Here is a 22,086-nt window from a genome sequence, read left to right on the forward strand (position 1 = left end):
AGCTGGGAGGGGAAAGAGGGAGAAAGGGGGAGAAAGGAGGAAATGGTGCAGGGATCAAGAAGCATAACTGGTAAGAACAAAATAGACGGGGGTGTTAAGAATAGCACAGGAAGTGGAGAAGCCAAAGAACTTATATGCATATCCATGTGTATGAACTAGGGGGGATTGCTAGAGGGAAGGGGGGTAACAGGTAGACAGGAGGAAAGGAAAAAATATTGGGACAAGCAACAGCATAATCAATAAAATACACTTTTAAAAGCAGGGAGGGAATAATGGGGGGGGGGGAGGATTTTCAGGAACAACTATAAAGGACACATGGACAAAACCAAGGCAGGGTGGAAGCAAGGGAAGAAGATGGGTTTGGCTGGAGTTGGGGGGGAATGGTGGTAGATAAATGCAGACAACTATAATTAAACAACAATAAACTAATTTAAAAACAAAAACTAGATCCAGGCAATATTTCTTGTAACTTTTCAAAGCTATGTGATGATTTTAAAACTATATTTATAGAAACAAAATTTACTGGCTTTAGAATTAATTTGGTATTATATGGTATTTACCTAAAAGTAACTTTGTTTTCAACAACAGTTAAAACATATCAAAAGAAAAAAAAAGAATTCATTCTTTCCATCTCTCCTTCATTCCATCAAATTAACCCAGCCTTGGTGTAGGCTCAGTGATAACACAAGGGACCTAATAATGTAGAGGAGACATATGGCTCCTGTGCAATTGCAGCAGGCAGTCTAATGGGGAAGCAGCTCAAATAGTCTGTATCTGTGGCTCCAGATCCTCTGACTCTGCTGACTTGATCAAATGGAAGATTCTGCAGATGCAGCTGTGTGTGTTCAGGGTCCAGTTGGGTCTGGAGACACTACCATGATGTGATATATTTGATACCCTTAGAGTTTCAAGGGCCTGGGGGACATGCAAGTGGAGATGTTCAGGAGTTCTGAGGGAGGAGGAGCCTGGAGACAGATATTTGGGAAAGTCTGAGCAATTGCAGAGACTGAGATCTTCTAGGGAAAATGTCTAACATGAGAAGTGCTTCCAACTCAGGACAGACCTGGGGATATATCTACATTTAAGGAACAGGTGGAGAAAGAGCTTCCAGCAAAGAGCAACTGCCAGGAAGTAGTGGCTAAATATAGGAAAACCATGAAATGCAGGGCTTTGGAACCCCATGGGAGGAAAAAATAACTAGGATGCAGTGATGTAAGCTGCAAGTCAGAGTCCACTACAATACAGATTAAACTAGCACTGACTATGCTTCCAACTCTGGTACCTTTACCTTGCCAGTCCCACAGTTGGTCTAAATGGCCAGGTGTCTAAATAGCCAATGTTGCTGCATCCAAGATCCTGGATAGGGCCTGAGACCGGGGAACCTGGCTGTGCATGTACGTGGCCTTCAGATACCTGTAGTTAGTGTGGGGCAGAAAACCACAAGCCATGCTACCTGCTGCTTCAGTTTGCCCAAGTGGGCCAGGAGTGTTCTGACTGACCTGGCCGAGGGACTTGTTTTCCACCACAGACCAGTGTGGCTCCTTCCTTAATACCATGCTGGCAATACTCTATCAGCTTCTGCAGGTGGGCTTGGTTATTCTGTGGCCCATGGTTGGTGTCCCGGTCAAGAGGATTGCCAATCTTCATCTTCCGCACCTCTTCTACCTGCAGAAAGTCCTTCTAGTCAGGTTTCACTCAGGTGCTGAAGTTTCTGACTTTGCTTATCACCTAACTCCCCTCTATATTTGCATTTTCAGTGACCAACCTGGTCCCTTAAGAAAGTCCATACACTGGTTTCTGACACTTAGGGCATTCCATATTCTTGTTCCCAACCTGCCTTCCAGGCTGAAACTCAAATGTATGCTATGTGCAAAGAAACCCAAGCCTAGTGTCAGAATGACTGGGAAACACAGTTGTACAGGAATATAGGTGAATAGAAAATAAAGGCAGGAGTGCTTATGAGGGTGGGCAGCAAAGGGTGTGTCTCTACATTGGTCCTGTACCCAGCTTTACAAACTAAGAAGCTGAAGGAAGTATTGTTCCAGGACTCCATTATATGGGATGGGGAAATACCAGTCCTGCTGTAATTCCCTGGTAACAAGGTGAGACAGATACTGAGTGGAATGGAAATACCTGGGCTTTGAGTCTACCTATGCCTGCTTCAGAACCTAACTGGAAGGCCCCCTTTTCCAGGAAGCCTCAAGGGGTGTACCAGATGGTATTCTGGATCTGGGATTGTGAGAGTCAGAAAAGGGAGTGGGATATTGTGATAGGGAAAGGAACTCATTTGAACATAACCAGCATTCAGAGGGGGAGGGGTAGACACCAGATATTCAGGGATCCAAGCTAAAGTCTGTCCCTCCCATTTTTGTCACCTCTCTCTCCAGCTCCTTCCTTGGTTTCCAAAGACCAAAGAAGGTCATTTCTGCCCTCACTGTAGCCTCTTCAAAGTCAGGCTTAACTGGCCTCCTCTTCTGTGGCTGGGGCCACTTCATTCCTGTGCAGGCTCCACACCCTTAGCCAGGCCTACTAATATGCAGGAGGTGCTCAAGCCTCCCCACTTTCATCCTCCCACCAGGTCCCCTTAGCTCCTCTAATTGTCCTGAAATATCCCGAAATTGGGACCAAGCCTCTTGCCTAGCCACCCACCTGCTCTTGTCTCCCCAGGACACAAAGGCCAAACTTGCTGAGTTGGCTGGGTGTGCACTTTACTCTCTGTATTTGGGAATCCAAGCCCTGCCTTCCCCAGTTGAGCCAAAGGGGACCTTCCCCCAGAAGGTCTCTAAACTTCCACTGTCACTCTTGGGAGTACTGTCACAGGACCCACACCTACCTGAGCTCAAACTGCAGAATGAAGGCCCATGGGGACAAAAATGAGCCATCCAGCATAGCCACCAAGTGCACAGCTGACCTGACAACTCACCACAGATGTGTCAGTGAGCTCAGAAGAACTTGGGCTGCTGTCCACACTACCAATCCACAAGACCGTGGGCTGAGTGAGCAGTTGTTATCTCAAGCCACTAGTTTTGTTACGTTGCAAAAACTATTACACTCCCTTTTAGAAAATCTGTTCCTTTCTTCACTGCCTTTTATATTTTTACCCATTATTCAAGATACTCTCTAAGAACTCCTTCTTAACAGCAGCCCCACCCTGTCCTCAGGCCTGTTCTCATTTTTCCTGACTTTCTAAATATAGTTTGTTTAAACCTGCACATAGAGGCTGTGCCCCCAGCACCCCCTTTCACATTTTTTGGGATTAGATTTTTCTTTCCACAACATGTTGGGGAGGGGGGGTCTTGGCTAAGTTGAGTCAACCAGAGTTCCAAAAACCCTACTATGCATGAATGGATCAAGATGGACCAGACCCAATCACACCAACCCACATCCTTCCCCACAGTCTGTTCCAACAGAACTGGTGGGGAAAAAGTGATCTTATTTTTTGTATCTATGTTGTAAGAATGTAGGAGATGCTGTCGGCACCCCATCCCATTTCCTTAACCTGTGGGCACACCCTCCACAGTGGCTGTGAAAGATGGCTGCTGTTAAGTCCCAGGAACTGACTGAAACTGCCCTCCCCAAGCCGGTAGACAAGTACAGTCAACAACTCTTGACAGGAGATAAAAGTCTGGCCCTTCAACTCCAGGGGTAGAGCTGAGTGGTATCATTTGTGCTCTCAAGCTCCTGTCAGTGCATCAGGCCAAGGCTGGATGTCACCTGAGACCATGTCCTCAGTCCATGTTTTCTACTGGACCCTGACATCTTCCAGGCTTCCTGTGAGTGCTCACCTCTGGTAAGCCACATGAATTCCAGGCTCAGGCTCCACTGCTAGGGAGCCAAGCTAAGATAAACCTGTAGGAGACCATTCTGTGTGGCATGGGCCCAGCTCCCACTCAGAGATGCACAGGACCCACGCCCATGGATAGGTTCTCCCGTGAGGAATCAGGCCTGCAACGTGCCTAGGCCACTTTGAGTCTTGCTTTTGCTAAAAAAACTCCCTCACTCTGAATTGCAGTAAATATTTACTGCAAAGTGCTTTCTAAAATCCTTGCTAAAACTCCCCAGTTTGGAGTGTAACCAGTTCAACTACTTTTCCCTTTTCATTTGCAAATATCTCTCTTCTGTGATATGATTAGAGGCATTGGCTCCTTTGTTATCTGTAAAAGGTAACCACCTAAGGCCAACCTGTGCATAGTAAATGAGGACCATCTTGTAATATGCTGAAAGAAATGAAGGCCTGTTTTGGCAGAGTCCTTGGCTTTTGGTTCCTCTTAAGAGTGAAGCCGCCTGCCCTTTTCCTCCACAGGACTCAGTAGTCCTTGTGAATGTCTCTCCCCCATCCACAATGTTGCCGACCTCACGATCCCAATCCTGGGGTCTGCATCATAAACCCTTTTTGGTTATGTCAATTTTAGCTACTAGGTTTCCATTTCTTGCTACAATAGTAAAATACAGAGACTTGATACAGTTCCCTGTGAAGTTTCCCTGTCCCAAGGTGAACAGTGACCAACTCCACCTGGCCCCTTCAGCCCAGATGACTGTGCACCAGTACCAAGGCCCTGTGACAGAACTTACCACCTTTTGCACAAACTGGTCGTGTATTGAGTCCTCTACGAAAAGCCGGCCCGCTGCAATGCAGTTCTCACCTTTGTTGAAGAAGACAGAGCTCATCCCCTTTGGCAAATAGACAAGAATGCTGAATTACAGCTGCTCCCTGGCAGGGTAGGCAGCTCCCCACTCCCACTAGGCTCCTGTACCCACTTCATAAAGAAAAGGAGAGTAATGTACATGTCCTGACCTACTAAGGTGGCCAGGCCTAGCCAGTGCTGGGAACATACATGCATTTCTTAGTCAAACTGAGAGGAAAGGCAAAAGGTTACCTGCCCCTGGGAAACAAGTCCTGCGTCCATAGTGAAGAGAGTGGAAGAGAAGAGGAAGTAAAGTGGGGTGAGCATGGAAAACCTGCATACTGGATGAGTTCCTTGGGGTGACTCAAGGAATCAGAGCCCACACCCTTAGAGTTGAGCCTAGAGAATCTATCAGCACAAAACAAGCAACAGGTGATAGGCAAAGGCAGGCAGCCAGCCTATCTTAGAAGTTGCCAGCCAGGCCTGAGGGAACTCCTGGCAGGAGTCCAAAATAAATGTGCACACAGGACCAAGGGAGACTGCTTTCTGAACCCAGGAACCCCATGTAAGGGATCAGGGAAGATGCAACAGGCTGGCTGCTTGGCTTTCCCGCAAGCTGGACTGTACTGCCCTGCAGCCTGGGCCTCTGGCCCAGTAGTATCATTTCAGCACCAGAACCAAGATCCTTAGGCTGATGGACTGGCCTCCCTCAGCTTCCACATCTAGTGAGGCTGGACTCCCTTTCACATCTGCGTTAGGTGGCCACATCATCTTCCAAGGCACAGTAGTACTTAGATGGGGTGGGAGCATATCTGGGCACCTGGCTGAACATTGTTATGTGGTTCATAACAATATTCAGCCAGGGACTCAGACATAACAATGACAATAACAATACTAATGTAAAAAGAACTGATGATACACAGCTCGTGTTACATGTGGCTACCATTCTAAGTCCTTCAGACATAGTAGCTCGTTTAATCCTTGTAATAACCATAGGAGGTAGGTATACTATTCTCCCCATCATACAGGTGAAACCATGGAGGCCAAGAAAAGTTAAGTAACTTGCCTAAGACTGCCCAGTGGGTCAGTGGCAGAGGGCAAGTGTGGACACAGCCACAACCAAAAGTTGAGGGTGGGGATTGCTGTCAGCAGAATTTTGCCCAAGTGTCCAGGATTCTGCTTTGCTTTCCTAGGATAGGAAAGGTTGCTGTGCTGATTTTAGCATGTTTCCCAATTTGTGAAGCTGATTCCAGTTAAGCTTATAGTTATAATACTTCCTGGAAAATTGATTTTCAAGGGCACATGTCATTTCTTGTCCCCAAATCCCTTCCTGCCACAGTCTATGCTTTGGTGACACTACAGTCCAGGTTAAATATGTGAGTCTGACTATAGAATGGGAGAAACCTTCCCGCCCTCCACCTCTCACCCAGCATGCAGTCCAGCCCTCACCATCTGCACAGCCTTGTTGAGGTCACAGTCAGCGAAGATGATAAGCGGTGACTTCCCACCTAGCTCCAGGGACACTTTCTTCACATTACTCAGGGCACAGCTGAAAGAAACAGTGTTGGTGGGGTTGGGTCCTTGGCAAATGGGTACACAAGGGCTCTAGGTGGAGGGGGTCAAGGGCAGCTCCAAAAACACTTTACTTGAGAGCAAGCAGAGGGTTGGAGGGAGCCCCATGTGAGGCCAGGCCCAGTACCTTCTCCTTACCCTACACAGACCAACTACTCCCTCCTACCTGCCCTTGCTCACTGGCTTTCCACTGTGCTTCCTCCACTTCCTACTGGACCATGCTCACCTCAGGGCCTTGCTCTCACTGCCTCTCCTTTTGGTCACTCCTCCTTCAGGTGTCTCTAAAGCTCATTCCCTACCTCCTTCAGGCCTCTATTCCAAAAGTGTCTTGTTACTGTGCCTGCCCTGACACCCCCTATAAAATCTAAGATATGTACCACAGTACATTTGTCTGACCCTACCCACCAGCACTTCACTACCACCAAAGTGAACAGGCATTTCTCTGGTCACACCACTGGTGTTCAATAAATGTCAAACTAATACATCAAACAAAGTATTCCCCAGTTGGCACAGCTGAAGTACTGTAGAAACTTTACACCTCAGATTTTAGTGATGGGTGCAACTAGAATAGCTGGGGATTCTGAGCACACTGCATTGGTGGACACAAAATGGATTTATTGACATTGTCATCAAAGGGACATTCAGCAGACTGGGCAAGTGAAGCATGAGGCATGACATAGGGAAGGGGGCTCTTCACTCAGAGCTGATTACAGGAGAAGGACTCCCTCGTTTCAGGAACCAGCCATGAGGGCTGGAGAGGATCCTGGGAAGAAACCAACCACAGAGCCATGGGATGTTGCCCACCCAAACCCTTCCTGGAGTTCGAGTGCACATTTCCAGAGTCCTACCTCTGTATTTTGCACACACATGCTCAGATGTAACTATCACCTATACACCACAAAAGAGACTGGCCAGCTCTTGAATCAGAAGAGGTAAATATGCTGCTATGACTATTTGCAGTTAACTCCCCTGTTTTGTCATCCATCTCTCTATCCATCTGTCAGTCCCTTGTTCTCTCCAATCACTGTCTCTTCAGTACTGAGGCTTGCTCTACTACACTTAAAATGAATCAGAGCAGCCCTAACTGGTGCACTCACAGGCTGTGACATCAGCCTCTATTGATCTGAAAACATGATCCACCAGCTACACTGGCCATGGCTCCACACCTAAAAGTCGAAGGCCACTGTGATTTGCACAAGCATGGTGCCCATTAGAGAATGGGGACACAGCTGAGTCTAGCTCACAGAAGGCATGTGCAAGCCTGAGGGGCATGAACCCCATCTTGTGGGGCACAGGAGGCCAGTGAATTTGTGGGGACAGGGGCTGCAGGACTGTCTCAGGGAGAGAGAGAGAGCATTGTTCTGCATTAGGAACTATAAAAAGGAGAAATTGTTTTAATAAAAGAGAAGCTTTCTCCCCGTAGATTGTCATGATGCAGCTGGACTCCTAACATAGGTGACTTTTGGTGCAGAGACAGAAATGGGTGGTCACATGTCCTTAGAGTTCCTAAAAGTCAGTGGACTCAGAAGAACCCTCAACTACTATCTATGTATACCCATCAAAGTGCAGATACTCAAAACCCACTCCAGGAATTCAGTTTCAGTGACGTGGGGTTTAGCTATCCAGTGATTGTCTTGGGGCAGCCAGGGTTACGAGCTGCTGCCCTGGGATCTGGCCATGGGTACCACTCCAAGCCCATCTGCTGCATAGTCCAAAATCACTGAGCCTATAAAACACCTTCACTGAACCAGTAGGGAAACCGAGGCCTGGAAGGGACAGGGGTTGGCCAAGTCGTATTGTGAATCAGTGACAGGGCCCAAAATACAACCCTGCCAGTTTAAGGCCAACGTCCAAGGAATAAGAGATTTGATGATGTCCTAGATCACTGCCATCTACTACAAAAGAACGGAAACCTCAAATACTAGCCACTTATGTAGTGGCAAACTTTTTTTTAGTAGTCACAGTAAAAGAAAGATTAAAGTGAAACTGGTGAAATTAATTACAGTACACTTATTTAATCCAAATAATAAAAATCATTTCAACTTGTAATTGATGTTAACTTATTAATCAGGTACTTTACTTTGTGTGCTAAGTTTTGAAAACCTGGTGTCTTTTACAGTCCCCAGAACGTCTCAGTTCAGAGCAGCTGTATATTCCAGGTGCTCAGCAGCCACACGCAGGTCTTGCACCTCACTGACCCAAGTGAGCTCCACAGAGCAGCCACCACTGGCCAGACCAAGCATTGTCATGCACTTGGGATCAAAACTTGCCTTAACCTGGCCTCCGGGAACCGCTGTGCACATGGACGCTTGAGGAGCAGGATCCAGCTCACACACAGAACTCTCTAGGTCCAGAGTGGCAGTGGTAGCTTCACCACCACACCCCAACCACCTACCTTTTCATGATATGCTTTCCCACCTCCGTGGAGCCTGTGAACCCAATCTTCCGCACATCAGGATGGTCTGAGAGTCTCTGGCCAACCAGTGGGCCTGTGGATGGGAGTAGGCAAAGGGTGGGGGTGGTGAGAGAGTCAGGGAGGCATCTGAGGGGCCGGAGTAGGGAGGGATGAACCCCGTCACCCGTCATATGTCCACCCGAGGCTAGAGTTCTGGGCTGTGCCCTGTGTGCTTAATGCCATCAGTTCCTGGGGCTCATTGGCTCTTGCTCCCTGTTAAGGGCATAATTGTATTCCCCCGAAATCCATATTTATAGATGTAGATGTGAACAAAACCAACTCCATATCTGTGTCCTGGATTTCATTTCATTTTTGAGTTTCATGTTGTGACCTTGACCAACCTCACTCTCCTTAGGAAGCCTATCAGGGCTTTCTAGATGATGATGATCTGTTTTCCTTAGAATGTAGCCATAAATATTTTTGTTAGTAGCAGCCATAATGGCATGACAACCGAGATAAATATCAAAGTGGTAACAATAGTACCAATTATAAACAATCATCTATCACAAAACCACTGGAGGTGGTCTTTTCCCTTTGTCCTGTCAGTCTTTAGTGCCTGAGTCATACTATTAAACAATTACAGTAACAGGGGTCTGTTAGAGGAGAATAATCTGTACAGAGTTGCTGGGTCATCTCTTCTGCTCTGATCCTATCTTCCCATGAAGTGAATTACCCTACGGTAAATTCTGTTAGTCTATGGAGTAGCCCGCTTCATCTTTCAGTGTGAAGATACCTTCTCACTATGGTGGCCATTATACCTTTGCCCCACCATCAGACACATAGGTCGAAGCCCTGAGCCCCAGTCACATGTGACTGTATTTAGAGACAGGGTTTTTAAAAAGGTAATAAAGGTCAAATGAGGTAATTAACCAAGGGTTATTATCCCTAGTCCAATCTGACTGGTGTCGTATAAGAAGAGCAACTTGGACAGACACACACAGAGGGAAGGTCCTGTGAAGACACAGGGAGAAGATGGCCATCTGAAAACCAAGAGAGAAGCCTCGGAAGGAACCAACCCTACTCATACTTAGATCTTGGACTTATGGCCTCCAGAACTGTCAGAAAAAAAGTCTGTTGTTTAAGCCCCCCAGTCTGTGGTACCTTGTTACAACAGCCCAAACAAACTCATACCATCTACATGTGGCTTTTGATCCATCAAGGTAGACACCAACGGTGCGGGCACCCAGGCATCCAGCTCTCCCACGTCTCCAGCAGAGACCTGAGGATTGCCTGGCCTGGCTGTGGGGGCAGTGATGCCCAGGCATCACAAACTCCAAAAGGCCTTCCTTGGGGATGTAGCCTGGCCAGGAGGGTCCCAGGCATGGAGAGACTGGCTGTGGGGTGGGGGTGGGGGCCTGGTGTGCAGAACCCGGGCATTTGCTGCCCTGCCTATTTGCCCCATCTATTTGGAATGCTTGGAACCTGACATGCCCCTTACCCCATGACCTTCTCACTTCACCCCAAGCCCTGCCTATGCCCTGCCCCCAGATGTGGTGAATTCCTATTCACCCTCAGATTTCCTTTTCAATGAGGCTACAGGGTCACCTCTCCCTATCCCACTGGCTCTGCACTGGGTTGCTCTGCCTGCCAGGGCACATCATGTAGTGGTCCTTGTTCTGACTAACTGCATCTCCAGCTCCTGGAGCCCTGGCTCCCCCCATTTATAGCCCTTACCAGATCCTGGGAGGATGTTGATCACGCCCTTAGGAATACCAGCCTTCAAGGTCAGCTCTGCAAACTTCAAGGCTGTGAGTGGGGTCACCTAAGGAGGCAGGAGAGAAGACTGGGTCAGGAGGGATTGGGAAGTGGAGCTCTGTCATTCTCTCTCAGGAGCCTAGGCAGCAATCAGGGAGGGACAACTGTGGCAGGAAGACCCATGGGGGAAGGCATGTTCATGCCTCACCGTAGTGGGTATCAGCAACCCAGCCAGCTTGCCAGGAAACAGGGCCTGCTAAACTTAGGTGCCTTTCCAGCACCTTCTGATAGGGTTCCAGCCCCTCTGCCAGGCCTGGGCCCCTGCCTGCTTATGTCATTGTTTACACTGATCCCTCAGGGAGTGCAGAGTCTGAGGACTGTGCAGCAGGGCATCACTCTCAGAAGGCTGCAGGGCATACCCTCTCCCTGCCCCCTCAGAAAAACTAGCCTCCTTCTCTCACTGTGATGCTGCCTTAGCAGCTCACCTGCTGCTGGGTCCTGGCAGCACCTCAGCCCAGGGAGGGCTTGGTGTTACTATTTATGTGTTATATATGTTAAAATGCTCAAGGAGTGCCTAACTCCAGGCACTATAATACTATATATGCTGGCTATCATTATTATTTGTCGGGGGGCGCGGGGGGCAAATTGCCCCAAAGAAGCTGGGGCAGTGGGAGACCTCCTGGGTGCCCTGTTGAGAGTCATATGCCGGAGGATCTCACATCAGTTCCTAACTCCCCTCTGGAGGCAGGCAGGGAAGGAGCTCTTGTTGTCAATGCACAGATGAAGAAGCAGAGGTTCATGGAAGAGAGGGTGTTTTCACCCCTGGAGGACCTTGTCCATGCCCTGCTGGCCCGTATGATTAGCCCCTGATGTCCCACCTCTGTCTCCTCTGTAAGGGGCTGCAGTGGCAAATGCCCAAATCCCACTGCTCACCCCATTTCCCTCCAGAACTTTAGCCTCTGAAGCCAAATGGGAGACAATGGCACCAGCTTTACTAATAGACCACTGTAGGGTGTGTCAGAGCATGGGGCCACGGCAAGGGGCAGCAAGCAAGGCTTCTGGCTCTCCAGAATCCCAAATTCTGGGGCTGTGGAAAAATCCCTGACTCCGCTCACCAGGCAGCTGCAAACAGCACAGTTACCCTGATGCAGCCACCCCACGGTGGAAAGCACATAGAACCTGCTTATGGCTGGCACTGGCCCTGCTGCACACTGCCTCTGCCACTGTGAGTGGGGCTCACGGCAGGCTGACTCTCATCAGCAGTACCCTTTCTCCCTTGAGAAGAAACCAGGACCAGTGTCGGTAAAGGGGCTCATGGGCCATCTGGCTCCTCCCTTACATGGTGCTTCCCCATAACCTCTACAGCCCATGGGCCCTGCCTATACCCACCTGGGTAGGCTTGATCACCACTGTGTTCCCAGCAGCCAGGCAGGCAGCCGTCTTCCAGGAGAGCATCATCAGGGGATAGTTCCAGGGGATAATAATGCCACAGACCCTGCCATACAAAAGAAGAAGGCCTTCATCTCTCCACTCAGCTGGGGTACCCACAGTGGATCTACTAGCGGCCTCCTCTCATCCAGGCCTGCTATCTTCTCCAGAGCCAAACTTCTTGATACGGCACCAAAGGTCCTGCTGAAGGCAGCTCCTGCCTGCCTTCCTAGGCCTAGATGGAGCAAGTGTATCCAGTCTGACAGGAGCCCTTCTTCCCAGGGCATGATGGTACGGGACACTGGGCAGTTTCTGATGGGAGCTATGACACCAGTCTAGGGGTGCAGTTTGGTAGGGTGTGGCACCAGGCAATGGGGTTGGTGATAGCAGACAAGCATGGGTAAGAACCTGGCAGCTAGCAGGGACTGGGAGAGGGCTCCAGGTGACATGGCAGGCTGGGGGGATGTGTGGTAGGGCCCAGGGTCACACAAGTAGGCCAGAGATGTGGGAGAGAGTTTTCCCATGTGTGAGGTCAGGGCTCAGTCCTGTGAAGAAGAGAAACAGTCATCCTGGAAGAACTGATAAGATTTGCCTGCCTGGAATTAAGACATGGCACCCAGTGCTGCACCACCTCTCAGTAGTGAAGAAAGCCTCTGGCTGGGCAGTGTCTCCATGGAGGGGACGCCACCCCACAGTCCCAGGGAACCTGAAGATGACACGTGTGCCCCTGCCTTTCCCTTTCCTCTGCAGGAGCTAGTGCACACAGGAGCCCCACACTGACTACGAGACTGTTTTCATCATCACCGTCATCATATCCATGACCACCATCACCATCAGAGAACACTTCCAAAAGGATGACTGCTGAGCTGAACTCAGGCAGTGGGAGTGGGTGGTGAGAAGCCACAGGGTGTGGGGGCCAGCACAGTAAGAGCAAGGGGGGCACTGAGCAGGCACAGAGGTTGGCTTGGGGCCCCCACCCCGTCCTGTGAGTGATGGGGCTCACATCCTGTGAGTGACGGGGGCACACTGAGTGGTTACAAGAGCCACTTTCCCACACCATATACACCCAGCAAACTCGAAGGGACAAGACAGGGAGAGGGACCAGAGTGAGTATTCCCAGGAAAGTGGTGAGGTCACCAGTGAGAGAGAGGGCTGGGTTGTGAGGTTTTCAAAACACAAAAGATGTCAGAGAAATAAGTCCCACTGTCATGGGCTGAATTGTGCCCTCCAAAATCCATATGCTGAAGTCCTAATTCCAGAACCTCAGAATGACACCTCATTTGGAAATAAGGCCATGGCAAGTGTAATGAGTTAAGATTAGGCCTTACTGAAGTAGGGTGGATGCCTAACTCAGTAGGACTGCTGTCCTTGTGAAGAGCATGCTGTGTGAAAGGACAGGCATGCAGAGGGAGAACTGCATGTGAACATGCAGACAGAGTTGCGCAACACCAAACATTGCCAGAGAATCACCAGAAGCTAGGGGAGTAGGCTGGAGCAGTTTCTCCCTCATGGCCTTAGAAAGACCCAACCCTGGCAAAGATACCTTGATCTGGGACTTCCACCCCCAAAATGCTAAGAAAACAAGTATGTGTTGTTTGAGGAGCCTCCCAATTCTTTGTTATGGTGGCTCCAGTAAACCTCTGCATGTGTCAATACAGGGGAAAGGTTGTGGCCCCTGGGACTGGAGGTCCACAGGGCAGGCCCTTGCACGGGGCCAAGGCCAAGGGGCGTGTAGGACACAAGGACAAGATGAATACATCCTTGGCTAAGCTGCCATTAGAAGGCTTTTTCACTAGCCTCTGTGCCTCATCTATTCCTGGTGGCCTGTCTTAGTGGGACCCCATGGCTTTGGCTCCCCCAGTGCTGAGGCCTCCACCTCCCAGCCACGGCCCTGCTGTGCTCCGCTTTGTTGGGAACTGCAATGGGGTGACTCCTGCCTGTCCCAGGGTTCTGTCTTGAGCCAGTGTGTAGCTGAGGGTGGGGTGAGGTGGCTGTGGCCTCACTCCCGAGGTCAATGGGGCACTGGCCAGGGCAGCCAGTTGGTGCCCACTGGTTGGAACCATTCCCTCCTCTGTTGGCAGACATTTTGGGAATGCCCTATGTGTGCCCTGGGGGTGCAGCAGCCTCAGTTTGCATGATGTGTGTCATCCAGAAAACAAAATAAGATTGCAGACTACAGAGTAGGCTACCTTGGGGCACTGGTCTGGGGGAAAAGGCTGCCACACAAGTGACATCTAAATGACCGGGGACTAGAGGCTGGGGAAGGGGTTGGTGCAAATCCCCAGAGTGCAGCATGAGTGTAGAGGGTCCAGGGTCCATGAGGAGGCCGACGTGGCCGATGAGTGAGGGGACAGACTCAAGGGCACCAGGCCAAAGTCAGCGGTCTGATCTCACTTTAGGTGCACTGGGAGCCACTGGAGGACACTAAGAGAAGCGGTGAGGTGGGCTCACAAAGTTTCTAATATTTTCTGAACATCAGGAGAGGCTGGTCTTTTGTCTTTCTCGGCACCAGGTAGGCATTCTTCTCTTCTCCCCATAGCTTAAGCTGTTTGGCCTGGTCTGGGGAACCCCTCCCCTGGAGTCTATGCTGCCTCCCTCCAGCCTCACCTCTCCCTGTGGGCTAAAGGAGGGGTTTTCCTACATCCACAGCCCACTCTCCCTGGGCCATTGGGCCATCTAATGGTGAAACAAGGCCTCTCGGTGCTGGGTTTCAATCACTTCCCCTGTCCCTAGTTTTGCCTATGCTGACTGGACACTTTCTCCCTCTCTCTCTCTCTCCCTCCCTCTCCCTCTCTCTCTCTCTCTCCCTCTCCCTCTCTCTCTCTCTCTCTCTTTTTCCCACTGAGCACCTGTCTCTGCTCTTGCCTCTTCTCCATCAGTTTCTCTATTCCTTGGGGTTGTGTAAGAGTCCTTCATTTTTAAGCACATTGATTAGTATACTCTTTTCAGATAAAATTTTTTGAAGATTTTATGTATTTATTTTTTAGAGAGAGGAGAAGGGAGGGAGAAAGAGAGGGTGAGAAACATTGATAGGTTGCCTCTCGTACACATCCCCAACCAGGGACATGGCCCACAACCCGGGCATGTTCCCTGACCAGGAATTGAACCAGTGACCTGGTGACCTTTCAGTTTGCAGGATGGCCCAACCCACTGAGCCACAGCAGTCAGGGAGTAGGTAAGTTTGGTGGGCATTTCCCACTGTAATGCTGACTGATATAGTGTTATTTTGTGGATTACATAGGATTTATATTTGTAAAGTAGTTAAAATAGTGCCTGGCAAAGAACAGGTACTGTGGAAGTAGAAGTTGTTTTTATCCTGAGAATGGGCATTTTCATCAGTTTTGAGCATTGTTGTACCTCTAGCTCCTGAAATGTCTGGCACATAGTAGTTGGCAAATAAGTGGATGTTCAATAAATACACAAACAGAAGACGGTATCAGTGTCCCACACAGCATGTTGCACGAAGAGCAGCTGGGGTGTGGCCACTCTCCCCTCTGTGCTGTGACTCACCCAATTGGCTCCTTCCTGGTCAAGGTCAGGTTTCGGTTGGGTCTGGCCTGGTTGATGGGGATGGTGGAACCCTGGAAGAAGCATGGAGGGTGTCAGTGGGAGGGGTCTCCAGTCTCTCATACCTTCCCTCTGGGCATCCAGACCGACCTTGGGGCCCAGAAAAGAGAAGGGTCTTCTCTGTGTCCTGATGCCCCCAATACCCAGATGAGTAGGGGACCCAAACCTCCCAACTTATTATATATAATGGGGACATCTGAGTTCAGATATGGGTAAGGCAGGCAGCCCACCTTCATCATTGACTGAACCCAGTCCCGCTGAAACAGACAGGAGGCGCAGAGCCCAGACCTGACAGAGGCACGGTGAGCTCTGCAGTCATGGGTCTGTCTCCCTGGGGAAGAGAGAGATGATCCATCACTGCCTGCAGCAGGCAAACTTCTGATAATAGCCTAGAAGGTGATGCCCTGATACCTGTGACCTAGGAGACCACTAACTACCCCTTCTGTGATGATTAGGATGGGGAGATATGTAGGTGGGCCTAGCATAATAATCGCAGCCCCCATAAAAGCAGACAGTTTTCTCCAATTAGCGGCAGATGAGAGTCAGAGGGACTGGGGGAATGAAGGGCTTGGGTAAGGACCAGAGAGAGTCTTGCAGGAGCTGAGAGCAGCCCTGGTCAGCAGTCAGCAAGGACCCAGGCCCTCAGTCCTGCCACTGCAGTAACCAAACTCACCAACACCTGAATGGGCCTGCAAGCAGGTTTTTCCTGAGCTTCAGGATAAGGCCCAGCCCCCACACCTTGACATTGAGCTTGTGAGACCCTGTCGCAGAGCCCAGAGGAGCCCACCTGGACTTTCCACTTGTAGGACTGGGAACTACTGATGGTGTTGCCTTAAACACTGAGTTGTGGTAGCCCACCTCCCTCAGTCCTGGGGAGAAAAGAGGAAGCATGAAGCCCAGACTTGACAGAGACACAGGAGGCCCACGGCCATGTTACACAGCGTTCAGAGTAATGTAGAGCCCTCGGAACTGCCTGCCGGGCCTGGCCTGCCTGTGTGAGCTCTCATGCAGCGGGTGGGAGCCTAGTGCCCACCTGGATCTTGTCACACCAGCCAGCAAAGTAGCGGAAGGTCTGGATGGACATGCCCACATGGGTCTTCAGGGCCAGTGTGTAGACAGCACCTGCATCCAGAGCCTCAATGGTGGCCAGCTCTTCCTGATGCTCTTCCATGAGATCTGCCAACCTGGCCAAGGCATGGAGGAAGGAAGGAAGATGGGTTCAGGCCTGGCCTGCTTTTTCAGGGCCCTTCTTCAAGGAGTCAAGAGCCCTGCCCTGCACAGTCAGGTGCGCTGACCTCAGTTTCCTCATCTATGAGATGGAACAGTAACATTTACTTCACTGGGTGAGTGAGAATGATGCCCTCTGCTCTGCTCTCTACCCCTCTCCCCCTTTCTTCCTTCGTCAAATCGTGGTGAACTGACTATGTTATCATAACCCCCACACATGACCCTGCAGAGGAGTCTGCCTGCCTCCAACAAGGAAGTCACCATCCCAGGAGGCTAACCTCTCTGTCTCCAGATGGCCTCTACCAGGGGAAGGCCTATCTAGCTTCCAGCACCAGCTAATCCAATGGAAACTGCTCCCAAGGCTGGTGTCTCCAGGGACAGACAGTGGGATGACAGGAGGGATGTGAAGGAAGGCATGTCTACACAACCCTCCGGGAGTCCGAGCACTCTTATGTCTGGTTGTTCTCCTATGATTCTGGTGGGCATGCTGCTGTGGTCAACCTAGGAATTAGAATAGTGCCCCCCTTCCTGATGTAAGGGTCATATGCGCTCAGCAGGCAGGGTGAACTGGCAAAGGTAGGGACCACCGATCCAGAGCCGCCCTCAATCTTGCACATGGAGAAGGTTGAGCCCAAAGGCAAGTGTGGGATCAAAGCCTACTGACCTCTTCCCATTCTGTTCCTTTCTGCATACAGCCACTGGCAAGGCCCTAATACCCTCAGGTCTTTTTCAGTCTTCCTGCCTACACCTCTAGTTCTCCCAATGGCTGTCCATAGCACCCAGGATGCAGCCCCTACCCTGTGCCTGAGCAACTAGCCTCAAGGACCTGCCTAATTCCTCCTAGGGCTGTGGCACCCACTTGGCTGTGAATTTGGGAGCCATGTGGCATGACATGGGCCCACACTGCTCTTCCTGTACTCCAGTTTCCTCCCTCAACTTTCTGCACCTCTTTCAGACCCTCTAGGAAGCTGACCCTAACCCTACCCACCCCAAAGCAATCAATCCTGTCTCCCTGAAGTGCCCTGATAGCACCCTTGCTTCTTTTCAAACCTCCCAACTTCCACTGACATTCACTTAGATGAGTATTTCAGTACTATTGCCTCACCCATGAGGGCAGGGACAGCATCTGGCCTCCTGCCTCTCACTAGGCACATGGGCTGCATGCCATGCAAGATTGGTGAGTGAAACTGTGGACTGAATAAGCACGATGAATTAGCCGCAGAGCCACACTGTCACCTCAGAAACAGTGCCCAGGTCACTCTATGGGTAAATCACTTTTTGAGAAAAATTATAGGCCAATTATTGAAAACACCATGTTGTGTATTTCAAGGATTAGGGTTCTATCAGCTACAAGGATAGGTGAGCCAAAGATACAAATCTACATTACAAATGAGCCAAAGACAGCCCCTAGGTTGCCAGGGAGGTTCTATGTTGTCTCCCTGGAGTGCCGGAGGGCTGGCTGGTAGCTTTCTCTAACTCTCCTTCCTGGATCTATCTTTCCAGCTTCTAAAATTTCTAGCATCATGTCTTATTCCTATAATGCCTTTCATATTCCATCATACCCATGGTGGTCCTACTTCCCTCACTGAACCAAGGGTGTTCTGCAGCCACTTCTCTGGGGAATTCTCTCCTGCCCCCTTCCAGGGCAGCAATGGGTATGCCTCTTCCCTGGGCATGGGGAGGCTGATGGAACAGGGAGCAGGTCACTAGATTTCAGGCATTGAGATGTCTGTCTACCCAGCTGGAGTCTCCACTTAAAGCTGTGCATGGAAACACCTCCTCACTGTCTTTGTTGTTAACGGGGTTATTACATGTACCACCAGATGGCAGGAGAGTATCTCAAGGGAAGGACACTTTCTTCTGGGCCAACGCCATTCACCACAAAGGTCCCTATTCCAGGGCCTGCAGCCTATGTATGCACGTTTCACAGCTCTGACTGACCTTCAGAGGCTCTAGGTCACTAGCCCATGGCCTCCTAAAATGGATAGGTTCTCCAAGAATCCTAGAAACTAAAGTTAAGACAGGCTGGGTGAGAACCTCCATATCCTTCACCTGTCCTAAACCCCACCATCTCTATTCCATTTTGCAAGCCATATAGGCCTCTCTCTTTGGCTTCCTGCTTGGAGGACTGCTGGGGCATGTTTTACCTCTGGAATAGAAACAAAAGATATTCTGACTGTGTGGCCAAGGTGGGGTCTCTCCCACCAGATGACAAGCATGCTCAGGCTACACTATCATCAGGCCGCATTCCAGACAGCTTCCCAGAACCCAGAGCATCAAAGCCAGGTTCCTGGAACTGTATCACCAGGTTCTTAGATACTGCTCAGTTCATCTGTCCAGCACCCTCCCTTCTGCTGGAAACATCATTCCACTATCTTGGGGTGATTGCTACACCCCCACCTGAACCACCTAATTCTAGAGGAACAGCTCCTCTCTTCTGGGCCTCACTTCCACCTTGTGGTCACAAGCCAGAGAAATCCCAAGTCCTTTCCTAAGACCTCTGGTTGGAATTAAGGAGAGAAAGCCCTTTACACCTGACTTTAGGGAGAGAAAAAACAGGCAAATGTGAGAAGGAGCCCCACCTCTGCCCTTACCAGCTGTCTGAGTCTGCCCAGAACCAGCTGTTAGCTTTGCCATTTTGTAGCTCCCATCTGAAGCACTGCCTCACCTTTGTACCTCATTATCTTTGCTCACATTGTCTCCTCTACTCAGGATACCTTTCCCCTAAGGCCACCTGTGAAATCCCTCTTGCCTCCCAAGTCACTTCCTCTGAGTAGCCTTTTATGAGCTTCAGGCCTCAGTGACCTGTCCAGGACCCCAGCTCCTCTTGACAGGACCATAACATCCACCCTCACCCTGAGCTGAAGGTGGTGGTGGCTGACAAGTGGATGTGTGGCTCTCACCTGTACAGGAGCTGGCCCCGGTCCCGCGCGCTGATCTTCCTCCACAATCCGTTCTCAAAGGCATCTTTTGCAGCAGCCACTGCCTTGTCAACATCGCTGGCCTGTGCCAGGGACACCTGGCAGATAACCTGTGGTGGAGTTGAGCTCTGAAGCCCTCCCTAGGCTCAGTGGACATGGACACAGACACAGCACCTCCCTGCTCTCCCGGCCACCTGGTGTGCCCAGAGAAGAAAGCCTGCCAGAGGAAGGGCACTGGAAGGGAGCAACAACGAGAGCAAGATGGGTCCTAAGAAAGGTCTGTTTGTATTTCTACACACCAGGGACCTTCTCTTCACTTTCGCACTGAGTCCAACAGGGCATCAGACTTGAGCTGCAGACTAAGTCTGAGTGTTTTCAAACCAAAAGCATGGACCCATTTCAGCAGAAGTTTTAGCAGAAGTTTTCTTTCTTAAGTGGAATAGGCTAGACATTGGAGGAGACTGGACAGGTTGCCTCTCTGCACAGCACACCCTGAGGGTACTAATATTCTCTACAGCACAAGACTTGGCACAGCTGGGAGAGAAGGGAAGGAGGGGTGAGGTCAGTGCTTCCTTGCTGATCAGTATAGATAGCACCTGCTGGGCAGCCCTGCCCCTATAGGCTCCAGCCCAAGACCCCCAAAGTATGTTTTGAGGTGGCAGCAGTGCTCCATGTTCCTGTCCAAGGGCACTGTACCCCTTGTCTATGTACCCACAATTTGTTCATCTCTTTGGGAAAAACTTTCTTTACACTCCCATCAGATGAGCCATTTTGAGTGTGCTATCACTTTTCTGCAGGAACTGAAGTGATGCTGTAGAAGGGACAGACCAGAAAATGATCAGAATATACCTGTGAGAGTATATTCTGTTGTTCCAGGTATGTACATGTGTGAGAATACATGTGTGCATGGGTCACGACATAAGAGGGTCATAATCAAGAATCTTGACAAACACAGGATTGAAGGAAGAATTTCCTGATATTGGGGTACAAATATTTGGGAAGGTGGGGCCCACGCTGCAATAATTGTTGAAGTGTGGAGGAGGGTATGGTCTTCTTGTCTTCTCTGGGAGGTTTTAACTCTATTCCAGGTCTATGGAGCCGGCTCAAGACCCTTTAGAGTCCTCTGGTCCCCAACCCCCACCAACCTCTCCACTGTGCCATTCCTGTAAGGAGGTCTGGAGAATGACTGCAATCCTTTTGTGTCCAAGCAGAAGTCCCCTGGGACAGGACCCCCAGAGGTCATATAGGGGAGTAGATGGGAGAACACACCATGGATGGGGTAGCAGTAGCAGGGAGGAAAGAACGGGGTGCTGGGCATGCACTCACACTTCCATCTGTCGGGTTGATAGTGTCATAGGTCTTGGCACCCTCAGCATCCACAAACTTGCCCCCAATGAAAAGTTGGTGGGGCATTTGGAGGACCAGCTTGTTCACTGCCTTTTCCACCTGGGAAGGAACGTTTCACAGGTTTTAGCTGTAGTGTGGATTCTTCACAAATGGGCATCAGTGAGTGGCACAAACCCTCATGGAGACGTAAGAAACGCTTAGGTGGTGCTCGCTTCAGCAGCACATATAGTGAAACTGGAATGATACAGAGAAGATTATCATGGCCCCTGCACAAGGATGACAGGCAAATTTGTGAAGCATTCCATATTTTTATGAATAAGTACCTATCAATAATAGCCTTAAATGTAAATGGATTAAATGGTCCAGTCAAAAGCCATAGGGTAGCTGAATGGATAAGAAAACATGACCAGTACATATGTTGCCTACAAAACACCCATGTCAGAACAAAAGACCTGCACAGGCTGAAAGTGAAAGGTTGGAGAACAACATTCCAAGCAAATGGACAGGAAAACAAAGCCAGGATAGCAATATTTATATCAGAAAAAATAGACTTCAAAAAAAAAAAGCCATAAAAAGAGACCCAGAAAGACACTTCATAATCCTCAAGTAAAGAATCTATCAAGAACACATAAACATTGTAAACATGTATGCACCCAATATAGGAGCACTGAAATATATAAGGAAAATCTTGGAGGACTTCAAGAAAGCTATAGACAGCAACACATTTATACCAGGGGATTTTAACACCACACTGTCAAAAATAGATAGATCTTCCAAACAAAATATCAACAAGGATATTGCAGCATTGAATAATGCTTAGATCAAAATGGATTTAACTGACTATATATATATATATATATATATATATATATATATATCTCCTTTCATCCCAAAGAAGCAAAATACACATTCTTTTCAAATGCACATGGAATATTTTCAAAGATAGACCACATGATAGGACACAAAACAAGCTTCAACAAATTCAAGAAAACTGAAATTGTATCAAGCATTTCTTGGACCACATGGGCCTGAAACTAGAAACCAACCTCAAGGAAAAAACTTAAAAATACTCATATTAGTGGATATTGGTTAGCACGCTATTGAACAATGAATGGGTTTAAAATGAGACCAAGGGAGAAATCAAAAGCTTTCTGGAAACAAATGAAATTGAACTCACAGAAGTCCAAACCTTATAGGACACAGTGAAGGCAGTATTGAGGGAAGTTCACAGCACTACAGGCCTGCCTAA

The 22,086-nt window shown here is 49.4% G+C and overlaps 1 protein-coding gene, 1 long non-coding RNA gene and 1 other non-coding gene across 9 annotated transcripts in view; 2 read left to right on the top strand and 1 right to left on the bottom strand.

Moving 5' to 3' along the window:
- Positions 1-22,086, bottom strand: part of ALDH1L1 (aldehyde dehydrogenase 1 family member L1) — a 108,082-nt gene that overhangs the window by 12,761 nt on the left and 73,235 nt on the right. For 3 of the 7 annotated variants that reach the window (XM_036009377.1, XM_036009376.1, XM_028524012.2), the window contains 10 exons: positions 20,817-20,936; positions 19,473-19,600; positions 16,376-16,526; positions 15,286-15,356; positions 11,737-11,842; positions 10,327-10,414; positions 8,593-8,686; positions 6,075-6,174; positions 4,573-4,671; positions 1,500-1,665 (listed from right to left, as the gene is read on the bottom strand). In XM_036009377.1, the coding sequence (XP_035865270.1) occupies positions 1,500-1,665; positions 4,573-4,671; positions 6,075-6,174; positions 8,593-8,686; positions 10,327-10,414; positions 11,737-11,842; positions 15,286-15,356; positions 16,376-16,526; positions 19,473-19,600; positions 20,817-20,936 (1,123 nt within the window). Of the gene's footprint in view, positions 1-1,499; positions 1,666-3,218; positions 3,850-4,388; positions 4,434-4,508; positions 4,672-5,691; positions 5,815-6,074; positions 6,175-8,592; positions 8,687-10,326; positions 10,415-11,736; positions 11,843-15,285; positions 15,357-16,375; positions 16,527-19,472; positions 19,601-20,816; positions 20,937-22,086 lie in introns of those variants that run through there. The other 4 variants (XM_036009378.1, XM_036009375.1, XM_036009379.1 and 1 more) reach the window with 4 other exon arrangements.
- LOC118496744 lies at positions 8,287-15,930 on the top strand. The gene is made up of 3 exons (XR_004899303.1): positions 8,287-8,552; positions 12,926-12,931; positions 15,920-15,930. It is a non-coding gene; the product is annotated as an uncharacterized LOC118496744 (long non-coding RNA).
- On the top strand, positions 21,042-21,148 carry LOC114507107. Its single transcript, XR_003685385.1, has one exon. It is a non-coding gene; the product is annotated as a U6 spliceosomal RNA (small nuclear RNA).

This window comes from Phyllostomus discolor, chromosome 9 (genome assembly GCF_004126475.2).
Source record: "Phyllostomus discolor isolate MPI-MPIP mPhyDis1 chromosome 9, mPhyDis1.pri.v3, whole genome shotgun sequence".
In the NCBI taxonomy this organism is placed as follows: domain Eukaryota; kingdom Metazoa; phylum Chordata; class Mammalia; order Chiroptera; family Phyllostomidae; genus Phyllostomus; species Phyllostomus discolor.